The sequence below is a fragment of the Chinchilla lanigera genome, unplaced genomic scaffold (genome assembly GCF_000276665.1).
Source record: "Chinchilla lanigera isolate Chin_1 unplaced genomic scaffold, ChiLan1.0 scaffold00019, whole genome shotgun sequence".
NCBI classification, from domain to species: domain Eukaryota; kingdom Metazoa; phylum Chordata; class Mammalia; order Rodentia; family Chinchillidae; genus Chinchilla; species Chinchilla lanigera.
In genome coordinates, this window is record NW_004955420.1 from 18,644,922 (window position 1) to 18,659,557 (window position 14,636).

A 14,636-nucleotide genomic window follows, 5' to 3' on the forward strand; every position below is an offset into this window, starting at 1 on the left:
ATTTTGAGAGACTATTGACTTTTCCTGGGAGTCGAAAGCATTCAAGCCAACCTCGTCCATATTCTAGGGGAAGTTAAGACCTCATCTATCCTCCAGTCTCATAAATGGTGCTTCAAACTCTTTTTAAAACCAGAGACTTACCAATTAAAATTATTTCCTTGCACCCATGAACCCATATGCTTGTATGAATAGATGTGTTTAAAATAATGCAAAAACCAGGCATGGTGGTGCATGCCTGTAATCCCAGCACTCAGGAGGCTGAGGCAGGAGGATCATTGCAAATTCAAGACCAGCCTGGGCTACAAAATGAGATCAAGGTCAGCCTGAACTGCATAGTCAGACCCTGTCTCAAAACAAAAACAAAATATAAATAAATAAAATAAAATAAAAATAACGCCAGAAATGCAATGTATATTATCAAATCAAAGAAAGACTTTAGATGTAGATTGCTGAGTTTTGAATTTATATACAAGAGAGTTATAATATGAAGTGAATGACAGAAGATAAACATGGAAAGGACAAAACATTAGCATTTGAAGACTGTAAGTACATGTTATGTGTGCATTTGGTTTTGTCAAAAATATAAAGTTTGATCTTTCATCACATTTTCAGATCCACTTTCTGACTAAAGTGTCTCCTCTCTAACTAGATACCTGGGAGAAATAAGAAATAGTAGAAAGGATTGTTTCTGTCCCCAGTGAGTTTAAAATCTACTTTAAAAGATGAGATTTGAAGATGTTAAAATAATAATAATTGCTCTACACTTTATGAACTATTTATTGTCATGTTATCCCATGTAACCTTACACTGGTAAGGCAGTGGCCACCGTATCCATTTTAGAGTTGAGACTACGAAGGCCTAAAGAGAGAACTGACTTAATCAAACTTGGCCACAGTGCCATTTCTGGCTAAACACACTTTCATACTTTAATCCCATATTTCTTCCCTGAACAACATAATTCAGATTTAGTTATATGAAAATTTAAGACACCCTGTTTCCAACAAATGCAAACAGACAAGTATAAGAGTTGCAATTTTTAAGCAATATTACACTAAAAGGGGAAATGATATAGCATGTTATGATGAATATAAATATAACATATACTCATATATTAAAAAAACTATACTCCTCACTTTAAAAGTTGTGTAAACCTATTAAAGTATTTGTCTATATAAGTCCTGGTTGTAATTTTTTGATGGTACATGTTCTAGAAACACATAGCTTCATCAGCACAGCTAATCTAAGAGTAATGTTCAAGCTGCCTCCTACCTTGCAAATTTTGAGGAACTTCTCACTGGTGTATATCATTGGGTGCTCAGTGAAGGTAGCATAAGGAACTTCTGTGGACCATGGGTTCCAGCGTGACAACAGGGACTGCTCCTCTGAACTTCCCCAGTAGATCCTAATGCCTTCTCCAGGTCTCCTAAGACAAAGAGTTTTTTATTAGTAGCCATTTCCATCAGAGTAAAACAAAATGTGTGGAAAAGGAGTGTAATGCTTCAGTTAGACTTTACACTGCTGCTGAAATAAAAGGATTACTGCCCATCTAGTTAAATTGTTCAAGATAATTGAGGTGAGAAGAAAAGAATTACGCTATTTTCACAGAGTAAGTTTGAAGTGCTGTTGAGAATTTCACATGAATATGAGAGCCTGGTGCTTAGGACAGTGGGGAGAGCTGAAAAGATGTATAACTTCATGCTGATATTCTGATGGTAGGAGTTAAAAAAAAATTGGAGGTATCAAAGAGATGTGATGAGAACAGAGAGTTAAGGGGGGAGATGGTCTCAAAAAGGAAGCAGATCACATGGCAATCAATAGTGGCAATTCCCACAAAATAGTAAGCAGATGAGAGCACTGACTGAGAAGACTAAGGATTTTCCAAGTTGTGGGACATATATATGATACTTGAAAGGGATGATGATCAGTTCAATATCCCCAGCTTCTTAATTCAAGGACCTCAGTTTCTGTCCTGGTCCTCTATTCTCTGCACATATTTTATCCAGTATAACTATAACAATGGATATGTCAGTGTTTATAGAAAGAAAGTGACTGTCCATACCCATCAGAGCAACAGTCCTGATCCACAACATGTCCAAGTCTGGACATCCCTCAACTCAAGTGCAGGGTAACAGAAAGTAAGTTTACAAATAAAGAGAGAGAAGTCACAGCAGGGGAGTGTGGCTACATTAAATTACAAAACTCATTTCTGTGGCCTCTGCTTTTAGATATCCATCAGAACTTAAATTTTGTGGGTTTAGACATCTCTGAAAGCAGAGATACCTGGAGGTGAAGACAAGCTCAGGTACCTTGTACTAAACAGGCTTTAAAGTTAAGTTGCCCGTAATTGTAAGCAGACCCACAAAACATCACAGAGGTCTCATTTCTGCTAGAAATTAAATCCCCGGATTTTTAGAATGAAAAACCGGAGCTTAATTTTGGTGGCTTCACAAAGCTGTCACTTCCTGTATTAAGGAAGGATTCCCTTGGGAATGCTATTGTAGTTTCTCAATGTTTCTCCACGTAGAGATGTGTATAAACACACTCTCACCTATATACATAGAATAGCTCATTCCATAACTGGCTGATCCCTGAGCTGCTTCTTACAAAGGCAAAGGAAGAAAAGAGCCTGGTATGATCTGCTGCCCAGGTCTCAGATTTATGATAATATTTGAAAGCTGACACTCAACATTTTTGTACTTAATCTTTTGTGCCTCACAAAGAAAGAAGAAAAAGACAGAGGAAAAGAACAAAAATATTGTGCATGCCTCTAAAGTTTTCTTTTAAGACTCATCTCAGCTGCTAGACTAACATTTATCAGCTTTCTGTACTTTCTTTTACTCTGTTTTGGTAATAAACCCTAAGCTCCATGAATATTCTATGCATGTTGGTTAATGGAACATTTTGGCTTGAGTCCATTAAAACAACTTGCACAATAGAATTATTTACTGCTTCATATGTCAACTTATATACTGGATGCAAGTTTACTTTTACCCAAAGGGGATGAAAACCTGCCAGGAGAGCTTCTCTAATAGGTGCACATTATAGTATTTTACCTTTGAAAAATCTCACATGAAGTTCAAACATGAAATTCAAGAAGGACTCTATTTCTAAATAACCAATCAATTTGATTGCATTAAAGAACCTTCTCATACATGTGCTATATTCCCAAATATATGGACTCAGTCAATCTTTCCTGAACTCAAGAGGTAAAAACCGCTAAGATGAATCTAAACCTAAGTAACCTTTCCAGGGGTAAGACTACAAGTGCAACTTATTGAGCTTTATGTTACTTGATATCCACCACCATCTTCTCTTCTGTCAAGTGTCCTCAGAGCATTTATGGAGGCTATACATGCCTATAAGACCAGAACTGCTTCATGCTACTAACTTGTACTTAAATGAGAAACAGCCTGACCTAATAGAATGGAGTAAAAATGCAACAAATAAAATGTCTGATAGTCTTGCATTTAAGTGTTGATTTTTGGCACTTATTATTATGTGATTATGGGCCAGTAACATTTTCTTTTTCTCATTCTGAATTTGAATCTGAATCATTCCTCTTTCTTAATCTTCTCCAGGCTCCTGAATGGGAAGGTGCACCCTCCAGGTTTTTCTTGGAGTCCCCTCAGAAGCTTTGACTGGAGGCCCCCATCAGACCAAAAGGAAGGAAATGACACAGTTGGGTCAGGACATCAGATAAGGTAAGACTCCCAGAGGAACCCCAGTCAGTCCATCAGTCCTGATCAGTTAAAGAAGAAAAGGAGCCTGATCCACTCTTGTTAGTTAAGGACACCTTCAAGGGTAGGGGGTTGAAATGTTTAACCTTTGAGATGCTGTTAAATGATTGTGTGAGTGTTTGTGACAGATGACAAAAGCAATAGGTCATTCTGTCTGTGTTCCATGGTGAAAGACACCTCCAGGAACTCAGAGCTATAGAGCTTGAGTGGGTTAGGTTTCTGTGGTTCTATCATCTCATCATACGCTAAAAGGTGACTCAGCTCTAGTAATGGGTTTCTGACCAGCTTCAGAGTATATATGAGTGCACCAAATGCCAATGGACTCCCATCCTTGTGAGGGGAGCAGCCAGAGCTGATGAGCGCTAGACGAACACCCACCCTTTGCCTTTTGAGCACTCATTCAAGGGTACACAACATACATGGTAAGCAGACAGAATGAGTGCAAGCCAGAGTAAACCTATGGTCCTTGATTGTACGCTGAAAAACTTCAAAAGAGAATTTTCTGATGACTACAGAGTGAAATGGATCCTCAGAAGCTCTGTGCCTTTTGTGAAATTAAATGGCCAAAACTTTGCCTCAACTGGCCATCTGAAGGGACACTTGATGAAACTGTCCATGCAGTCTGGCATAAAGTGACAAGGTCCAATGGATGAGGCCATCCTGACCAGTTTCCCTACATTGACTCCTGGCTCAACCTGTGTCAGAGCCTTCCACCTTGGCTCTGCATCTATGTCCTGCATGACAAGAAAGATATCCTGGTTCAAAACAAACCCACAAGGCTGTTAGAGAGGCTCTCATATTCAGCCGAAGCCAAAAAATTTCTATCCTGTTCTGCCTGATGACCCTGAGTCTGACCTGCCTCCTCCTTACGTTCATCGCCCCAAGATGCTCACCCAGCCACAACTTCCTTACTTCCAGCTCTGTCTCTGATAACACAGCCTCCAGATTCCATATGTGGCATCACAGATTTTGATCCAAATGACTTGGGAGTGGTCCATTTCATATTTGTCAGAGAATGTACACTCTGTGGCTAAGGGCTGGTCTCCCTGCCTGAGAGCACTGGCAGCAACTGTCCTTCTGATTAAAGAAGCTGACAAGTTGACCCTAGGAAAAAATCTGACAGTTCAAGTCCCACATGCTCTTCTGGAGTTGGTAAATAGTTGGGGACACCATTGGACATGTTACTCTATATCAAGGACTGCTTTGTGAAAATCCCTGGCCCACTTTTTAATTGATTAAACTTGTCAACCCAGCTACCTTCTTGCTCACTGAGATTGCCCCCCTCCCCACCATGACTGTCTAGCTTTGAATGATGAGCTTTTTGTTAGCTGGCTGGATCTATAGATGGATCCTTTGTTTGATGCAGAGTACACACTTTTTATGGATGGAGGTAGCTCAGTTAAGGATGGGAAATGTCAGGCTGGATACGCTGTCATTACTACAGAGAAAGTGCTCTTAGCCAGACTTCTTCCACAAAACTGAATTATGAGCTTGACATAAGCTTTTAACTGGGAAAAAGAAAAAAATAAACATTTATACTGACTTGCGACATGTTCGTGTCCACAGAATGCTGTACAAGGAACATGGATGTCTCATGGTGGAAGGAAAGCAAATAAAAAACAAGGATGAAATCTCTCAAGTCCTGACTGCAGTTTGAAAGCCTAAGAAGGTTGCTGTTATCCACTGTAAAGGACACTAGGAAATAAAGATGCCATCACTCTTGAAAATCACAAGGCAGATGAAAATACAGAATTGGCAGCAAAAGGCTCTACTTTGCAGACAAATGATTTTAAACAGAATTTGAAAATCCGACAAGAAATGCCCGCCTGATACTCTCCTCAGTTTTTGCAGTGAGCCCCTGTGCTATTCCAAGGAAGAAAATAAATGGACACAATAGGAAGGGGGTCATGTGGAACCAAACAGTGCTTGGACTATACCAGATGACTGACCTTCAGAATTTGACCAATGCTTGGGTAAAGCACCATTATGACACCCCAGGTAGAGGAAAAACTGCTATGAATCAAATTCTAAGACATTAGTTTTATATTCCTAAATTAACCTCAATATATGCCTCTAATAGTCAGAGATGTCAAATCTGTGCAAGGACTGAGCCCCCCATCTGGGCCTAAACCCCCACCAGGTATTCAGTATGCTGAACTTTCCCCTTTTGAAGATTTGCAAGTAGACTTTAAAGAAATACTGCCAACGGGCCTGCATTTGTGGTAGAAATAACCCCAAAGCTGACTAAAGAGGTAAAAATCAAATAAAATTTACACACAACATACAAAATTCTGAGAAAGTTGAAAGAATAAATAGGACATTAAAGTCAATATTAACTAATTATCACCCAGAAACTCAAGCACCATGGATAGATTTACTTCCCTTGGCCCTTCTCAAGGTCTGAAGTTCACCAGGACACACAGGGTGTACATCTTTGAAGTTTTGTATGGGAGACCTCCTACCATAATTAGAGGTCTCCAGGGAGACTTACATCAGCTAGGTAACATAACCTTGCAGAAACAACTTAATACAGTCAGGAAGACCTTCTTCTCAGATACACAAAAATATAGCTGAACGACAAGCCCATACCCATAGATACACCTGCTCGTACATATAGCCCTGGGGATATGATTTGGATAAAAGATTGGAAGAAAGAACCTTTGCAGCCTACCTGGAGAGGCCCCTATGTCATTATTTTGGCTGCACCAACAACTGTCAGAGCAGCAGAAGTTCAGCCATGGATCAATCATTCTTGGGTCAAAAAGGCTCACCTGTACAATCGCTGGAAAGTCTATCTGGATGAATCGACTCTCCTGAAAATAATGCTAAGACACAATGCTCTTCAAGCCTTGCTCCTGTCACCCTGGATGCTGACAGGTCAATGCATGGCTGAAGCTTGGAGGACAATGTTGACAGGATTCCAAGTGTGACATTCCATTCCCTACCATATATACTTGATAGTATGCCATCCAGGTTGGTTCATGCTCTCTATCCTCTTACTGGTTGTAAATTTTGTCTTGGTCTTGTGGACAGTCATCCCAGAAGGGTGGAAGACAACCAGTGAGGCTCATTTCCTTACTCTGTACATGTTTTTATTAATTGAACTTGCTGTTTTAAACTGTCCTCCTCTTTTAAAAAAAAGCCTAGGGCTATCAGTTATAACTAAAAAATGTTTGTTGTTATTAACGTGCCTGAATTTAATGCTAGGGTTTGGATTTTTGCTCTCTTCAGCTTAACCGAGAAAAATCAAATAGACCCAATTCAAGTCCCTATCCAGTTTCACTTGGTAAAGACGAACATCTGGGAAGTAATTCAGTCCAAAGTCTGGAATGGACAGAACACAGTAATTCTCAGATTTGATCTTTGACAAATTATTACCATTCTAGACACATGGATGCTCTCTTGCCAAAAAGAGCCTGGAGGACCCGAGCAGAACATAGTGTGGTGGTCTTCAATTTCTATCTGTTCCCTGGGGACAGATCTGGAGACACAGGCTGCAGATCCAGAATTGAATAGAACTGTCCCTCTTGGAAATGTGTGTCCACAGCCTCCTATCAAAGGGGTCTCAATGACACTTGAGCCTTTCAGTTTTGGTCTGAAGCAAGGAGAGGACAAAAATGTATATGCTGATGCAGTCTAGTGCATCTCTCTCTGACCAAACCCTGTGATCCCTCGAGGTATCCTGGTCAAACTTGGGGTATACAACTCTCGTCCACAGGAAAAATCCAGGGAGATACTTCACCATCTAGTGATTACATTTGCCTACAATCCCCAAGATGACAGGAACATACCACCTTAACATCACCCCTCAGTTACCTAAACAAGATGAAAATAAAATAAAAGAGGCAGTCCTAATTCCCCCAGACATGGAACATATGCTACTCATAATGTCTACTCATAATGTCCTAAACATTAGCTCCCCTCCTCAGATGGTGCTTCTGATTGTTGCCTTTGTCTTAAATCTGTACCTTCCTTTTACTATGGAGTTCCCACATATGTACTTCCTCTAAAAGCTCACACCAATGTAAAACTCAGCCCCTGTTTTGACTTTTCTACCTGTTTATCGAAATGTAGTTTTTGTCCCCCTACCAGGTACCTTTGTCATGCCTCCATGTGTTCAGGTTATCCATTACTGGTGGGAGCCTGACTGCCCCTAAAAACACCCATTTCTGCTGTCCTGATGATGTAAAAACATTCCTGGACAGTATCCCAAAAGACACCCATGCCTTGTTATTATTGTACCACAAGTACAAGCATATAAGGGAGAAAAAAATATGTGTCCTGGTCTGAACATCCTCTCACAGGTTTAAAAGGGCCATCCAGGTAACACCAATCTTGGCTGGGATGAGCTAGTTGGTTCAGTCAGAATGGGAACAACTGCTCTAGTCACCAGGTAAGTGGGACTAAATTAATTAGCTGAGGCCACTGGCTGGTTTTTGTGAAACAATGTCATTGTTACAGGACCAAATAGCCTCTCTTGCTGAAGTTGTCCTCCAAAATAGGAGAGGCTTCCATTCAGTCTTTCCACAACAAGGAGGAGTTTGTAATGACCTAGGAAAAAACTGCTATTTCTGTGCTAATCAGTCTGAAATAGTCTGAAAAGGTCTGCAATTATTAGAAGAGAGATTAGATAACCAGGTCAAAGAATGAAATCAAAAGCAGAGATGGTTCCAAAGTCTATCTGACTTGATGCTATGCCTAGGGCTCCTTTTGAAGCCCCTGATTGTGCTTATGCTAATTCTCCAGGTAGGGCTCTACCTGGTTAATTGTATTATTTGCTTTTTTCAGAATGGATCAACAGCAAAGTTTCTAAAATGGCCCTAAGAGCTACACCTTCTTATAGAGCTTTAGATAGGAACAACACTGAAAAGATTTTTCTAAGTAAGGACAAGAGGGGGAAATGAGAGGGAAAACTATACTAGGAAAACATTGTTCTTTTAAAACTTTGTTCTCTTTGAAGCTGCCTAGCTCTGTAACTGTTTCATGGCTGTGTAATTGCTTTCTAGACCCTTGTGTAACAAACATACAGGATGTCTGACTGTAACTTATGGTCATTAATTTAGTCTTGCTTTCCATGGTCATTAATCTAGCCCAAACCAATGATCTTACCCTGATAGCTAATCAGAAGAACTGCCAGGCTGTCTTGTCCCAACTTTGTCACCTCTGCTCATGCCTCATATAAAAATGCTGGCTCACAGACACTCACTGCTTGACTTTTGTTGGAAGTTATTCCCGCTAGGACTACCTGTATAAAATAAAGCTGTTCACCGCCTCCTTACTTCCTCAGGTGTCATTCCTTTCCTGGACCCAGTTTTTGCCTCCACACTATGTACTTTTGGAGACTTTTTATTTCATTTAATGGAGACAGTACTTTTGGAGCTAAGTTAGCAGACATAAATGTAGTTACAGGAAATAGAGAATATAACCAGGCTTAAGTAGATTACCAAATCAAGAACTGCTAACAAAATGGAATCAAGAGGAAGAGTAGAAGCAAGATGACCACTGGACACAAAACCAGAAAAGCAAACATCTAGCAAACAGTGGATATCAGGCTATGCTTCACATCTTCACAGCTATCAACCTCTCTTCTTCCACCTAATTCTGAGTGCTAGGATACTTCCTGTGTGTCAGCCTGTTATTCCCTTTTCATTAGATTAAATAAGCATAGTTATTTCATTAGCTTTTCTAATGGGTCAAAGTAATCTTTTAAATCATGTGAGACATGGCTCCTAAAATATTCCTAAATCTTCTATCTTCAGTGTTGCCGTTTACTTAGAAGATTCTCAATTTGTTGTATTTAAAGAAATGAAGAGACTTAGCCCTGAAATGCAGACTCCACAACTGGATGGTTTCCACTACTCTGACTATCATCTTTCTGGAGCTCAAATAGGTACACACAGAAACCTTTGAGTCTCATACAGAAGTAAAAGATCACCAATACCAAATTATTTTATTCCCATTTTTTGTCTTCAAGGAAATCATCTGTATCTGGCTTTAATTTTCACCGCAGTGGAAGTGGGAACAGGGGTACATTCGTCACTGCTGGTAAATTTGCAAGAAAGAGGTAGTAGCAGAGGAAGGGCTCCTTAAATCCTTAGTAGAATAAAAAGATTTACAATAGAAATTTTTAAGGTCCTAGACTATCTGAGTTGGAAGGTCCCTTGGGGGCCAGAAGTAAATTCTTTTACACACACATACACACACACACACACACACACACACATGGCTACGGTTTTCAAAGATCACAATTCTGCCTTGAGTTATGTTAATTATATGTTCTACTCAGTGACTCAGACACAGAATTCTAAAGTACAGTTGTTGGCAGTGTAGAGACCTAAGCAATTACACTTCATTAAACCACTGTAGGAAGCCGATGGAAGGTTTGCCTTGTACACCCAAGAAGTGAAGGCATGCTGAGGAGACAAGGTTGACAAGGAGGAGCTACTTGTAAGAAAGTAGCTCCAAGTTGAATAGATGAAAAACGTTCTTCAGTAACAAGCTTTGTGAGGGAAGAAATTATTTCTGTCAGAAAGCACACTTCTCCTTGAAGTCATTCCTAGTTGAACTAGAAAATACGCTAGCCGGTCATGAGTCTGGGTCAGTTTGCTCATTCCACACATTCTTCCTTCGTGAGGGAGAAGCCATGTGTCTGTCTTTCTGTGTGGGACCAACAGAGCTGGCTTCCTTGCCCTTGACTCCCTGCTTGTCTTCTACCCTGGTCTTCCGAGATTCTCTGCTAAGGCTCCGAACAACCCCTTAGCAGAAATGAATGAGGATGACTTGCTCCTCAGAAGGAGAAATGGCAGCTTCCATTATTCCCTCCGTCAGCAGCCCCTCCTTTCTACACTTCTTAAATCTCAAAGCTCCACCACAGAATTAAAAACATAGCTCGAGGCACCACTGAGATTTATGAGGAAGCACAGACATTAACTCTTGCTCTAAACGCAGGGTGTGTGCTTGTAAGTCTGGGTGAGCAAACAGAGGGAGGCCGTGCGCGCGGGGGAGGAGGGCGGGCAGCGCAGAACGGCACCGTGTCTTTTCTTCCTATCTCGTTTTCCCCCTACCTTACCGGCTGTATTGTTGACAGGTTGGTCTCCTAGGCCCATGAAATGTTAGTCCTTTGCTTATTTAATCTGGACAAAAGCAGGGACAGAGTTGGCACCCCTGAGGGTATTCAATGCTCCATTGCTCATTAAATGACCTCAGAGGAAATATTTTCCATGACAAGAACCCCAAAGACGCTGGCACAGAGTCAGACAATAAGATTTGCAGAATGTGTTTACATTCTCTCAGTGTCCCCAGGCTGTTCAAAACCCATGGGCAGGTGCTGCCTTTATCTGCTCTCTTTGCTCACCTGGCTCCCTCCCAGAAGTTTCCAGCGCCTTGGGCTCAGTGAGATTAACTATTTACTGGCGTGGGGAACCAATATCTTCTATGGGTTATATTAATCGCGGGAGAGGTGAGTGAAGGGGTAAGACGGATGGGCCGTGTGTCCACCAGGGGAGGGGCTCAGATGCCTTGTGGTGTCACAGTCAGAAGCTTCTGTGAGACTCAGGAGATCTAACTTGTTGGGTGACTTGAACCTTGTACTTCACCTTGTGGGTCCATCTCTGTACAGCTGGGTGTGTGAAACAAGATCATCTCTAAAGTCCATTTCTGTCCCATCCACCCTCGCCCCCAGCACATTAAGATCTGCGCTGAAAGACCAGAACAATATGCATTAGATTAGTTAAACTAAAAGCCAGGGAAACTTCAGTGAATATGAGAAATCCTCAGAGGGCTGCTGAGTTCTGCTGTTTCTTCTCCTAGAAGTACAAGAAATTATGGGGAAAAAAGACCTAAAAGGGTTAATTCAAAAGCAAAAAAACAGAGAAAATGAGGGTGGATACTTACAAAAAGAATGACTAAAAAAGGTTATGGAATCTCCCAGGTTGAAAGTCTTTTTTTTTAAAAAAAAAAAAAGGTGTTTATTTCCTTGGGAAATTTTAGAAGTGTTTGTCCTTCAGGGGTCCCGTTCCTGACTGCGGGGGGGAAAATACCAAACCTCACACCAATGTTTAAAGTAAGATTTCATACTCACTGGTTAGGATGTGAATATGAATTTGATCACCATATTTTTCCATTTTTGAAGTGTTCCATGCTGTGATAGTAAGATTTCCAGACTGGCAATCAATAAGGAATGGGTCTAATCCTAGCCCTTATAGTAATGTTTAGTAACTTTCTCTGTGCCTTAGACTTAGGTACAACATTTCTGCATCCTCATATTCCTTCTTATAAGGGAAACATTGGATTACATAGCCTCCAGAAGACACTACTCAATATAAATAGTCCCCTTCTTATCCATTGGATCTGAATTTTACTTCTCTTTCTCTTTTACTTAAGCAATACACAGAAGTTCTTTTGCTTTGTTTTGTTTCTAGAGCTTGTATAAGTTGATTATTTGGAAGATATTCTAAAATTTATATAACTATTTCCTTAAACAGAATATTCTTTTATTACTTAATAAAATGTACCCCAAACTCTAGATGTGAAGACCTAGTAGGGATTTATTATTCATCATTTGTATCCTATGTTCTTGACCCCTTAATTTCAACAAAACAGATACTCAAATCTGGTAAGGATATCCCAATTAATATGTACTCTATAATGTCCTCCTATTCTCAGATGCCTCTGTGGAAACAAGCTACTGCATATGAAAAGTAAGACTATTTGCCCAGAGCTCTAAAACCCTTAACCACTGAGTTTATTACTTTGTATGTCAGCTGTCTCTCCTTTCACCATCCATCTGCCATTTCTTCCTGCTCTCAACATTCCTGACTCAAACTGTTCTATTTCTATTTTGCTTTTGCTGTCCCTTGGCCAGGGAAGCTGGGAATGCAATCCTATTTGGGTTATGGGAAAATAAACAAAACTACCCCATTTTCTGTAAAGGAAATGCATCCTTTTACAGAAAAGCTTTGGTTTCTCTAAATGGAGAACTAATTCAACGAAGGTGATGATAAATAGTTTTGATTTTTTTTGTTTTGTTTTGTTTTGTTTTTTTCTGGTACCGCCAATCAAACTCATGACCTTGCGCTTGCCAGGCAGGCACTGTGCCGCTGAGCTAAATCTCTAGCCCCAATAAATAGTTTTGAATAGAAGGAAAGTCTGTGCTTCTTTTAGTCATGAGCATCTAAATGGACTATTTGAAGTCCACAGTCATCAAAATGAAACAAATGATGAGGATGATATGCAATTTTGTCATTCTTAGAGTCATTCTCTTGTAGACAGTGACATTGTCATATACTCTTTGAGGGCCTCATATTCTGATTCCTTATTCATACTTTTCAGGATGTAACTCCCACAATATTTAACAGTCACCCCAATGGACAAAATTTTAAGTAAATCTCTGATAGCATTTCTCCATAAAACCTAGAGAAAATGGTCTTGAGAATTTTATAATGAGGACTGAGAGATAGGAACAACTTACAATTGAAAGTATGAAAGACTTCATTCATTCAATATACTTTTATGAATCAACTTTGCACCAGGTACCGTGAGAAGATCTGGAACGACACATAGCAAGCATCTAAGAAACTCAGAGCAAGACTTACAAAATAATTCTCTTATCTAGGGGTTGATGGCTAGGAAGCCTTTGACAAGCCAAGAAGCTGATTAAGAAATAATAGTATGAGGTGCATTAAAGATGAAAAAAATGACAGCAAAGCTCCTTGTGAGAAAAGCTTCATGTATGTCATGTGTTATAAGTTCCATATTGATGCTGAACATTTTAATTTCTAGTTAGGCTACTTTTGAGCAGGCAGGATGGAGAAAGACAGGTCAGAAGGTTGTAGAAATTAGTGGAGGTAGAGGGGGAGGCTGTTTGAGCAGGACGGTGAATGGCCTAGAGCAGCCTCATCTGAACATGGAACCTGGTGAAAAGTCACAGGGGAAGTGGTGGGGAATGGTTGACTTAACAGAGAGAATCTGTCTGTGACTGTCAAACTCACAAAGGAAGTTGTTACTACCTGACACCATGAACAAATTATGAAATGTCTGAAGACACAGAGCTAGTGAAAGTCAGGACTTAGACCTAGACTGTTCTTCTCCAAAGTAAGACCTTAACCTAACCTAGTCCAGATCCCTGAGCTTGATTTCCAAGGTGTGAATGTTCAGGAGATGTGAGGATTAGCTTTAAGAAGATGACATTTAGTGTCAGTGCTGGCAGAAGTTCCTCATTCCTAGCAACACTCAGACATAAGTCTGGACCAGGACGACGCAATGATAGAAGAGAAAGGCCAGATGCAGGGGCTGGAGCTTGGGCCTTCTTAGAGTTACACACTGGCAAACATAGCAGTCCAGTTCCAGCTCTTCCAAAAAGCAGAGCACACCTAGCAACAGGAAGAGTAAAACTGTAACCAACACTGCATTAACCCTTCTCGCTTGCAGTCCGTTATACCAGCACTGAACCTGAACAGGACTCATATAAAAAGATTGAGAGAAACAGGCTAGAATACCAGCTCCATTGATACAAGTAAGAGATTATTTGTCTTCTTTTAAAAATTCTGGGTTTACCTGGAAATAATAACCTACGTATCTAAGACATAAGCATCTATCCTAAGAGCAAAAATCAGTAAGTCCCAGGCAATGTGATAAGACATCTATATTCAACATGTATATTTCTTACCGTAAAATCACAAAGTGGGTTTATAATGTTTATATTACAGATGAGGAAACTGAGTTCTAAAGCCTTCATGTAGTAAGTGGTAGGGCTCATTAGAATTTAGGATGCTTTATCTCACATCTCCTAATAATTCCATGGTACCCTATGGCTGTACAAGACAAGGAAGAGGGGGCTGGGGATTTAGCTCAGCGGCAAAGCGCCTGCCTGGCAAGTGCAAGGTCGTGAGTTCGGTTCCC

The 14,636-nt window shown here is 40.3% G+C and overlaps 1 protein-coding gene across 3 annotated transcripts in view; it reads right to left on the reverse strand.

The window, feature by feature from the left end:
• The window catches only part of Tprg1 (tumor protein p63 regulated 1), a 220,450-nt gene that overhangs the window by 12,339 nt on the left and 193,475 nt on the right, over positions 1-14,636 (reverse strand). For all 3 annotated transcript variants that reach the window (XM_013513625.1, XM_005383239.2, XM_013513626.1), the window contains one exon: positions 1,270-1,423. In XM_013513625.1, coding sequence (XP_013369079.1) covers positions 1,270-1,423 — 154 coding nt within the window. The remainder of the gene's footprint in view (positions 1-1,269; positions 1,424-14,636) is intronic.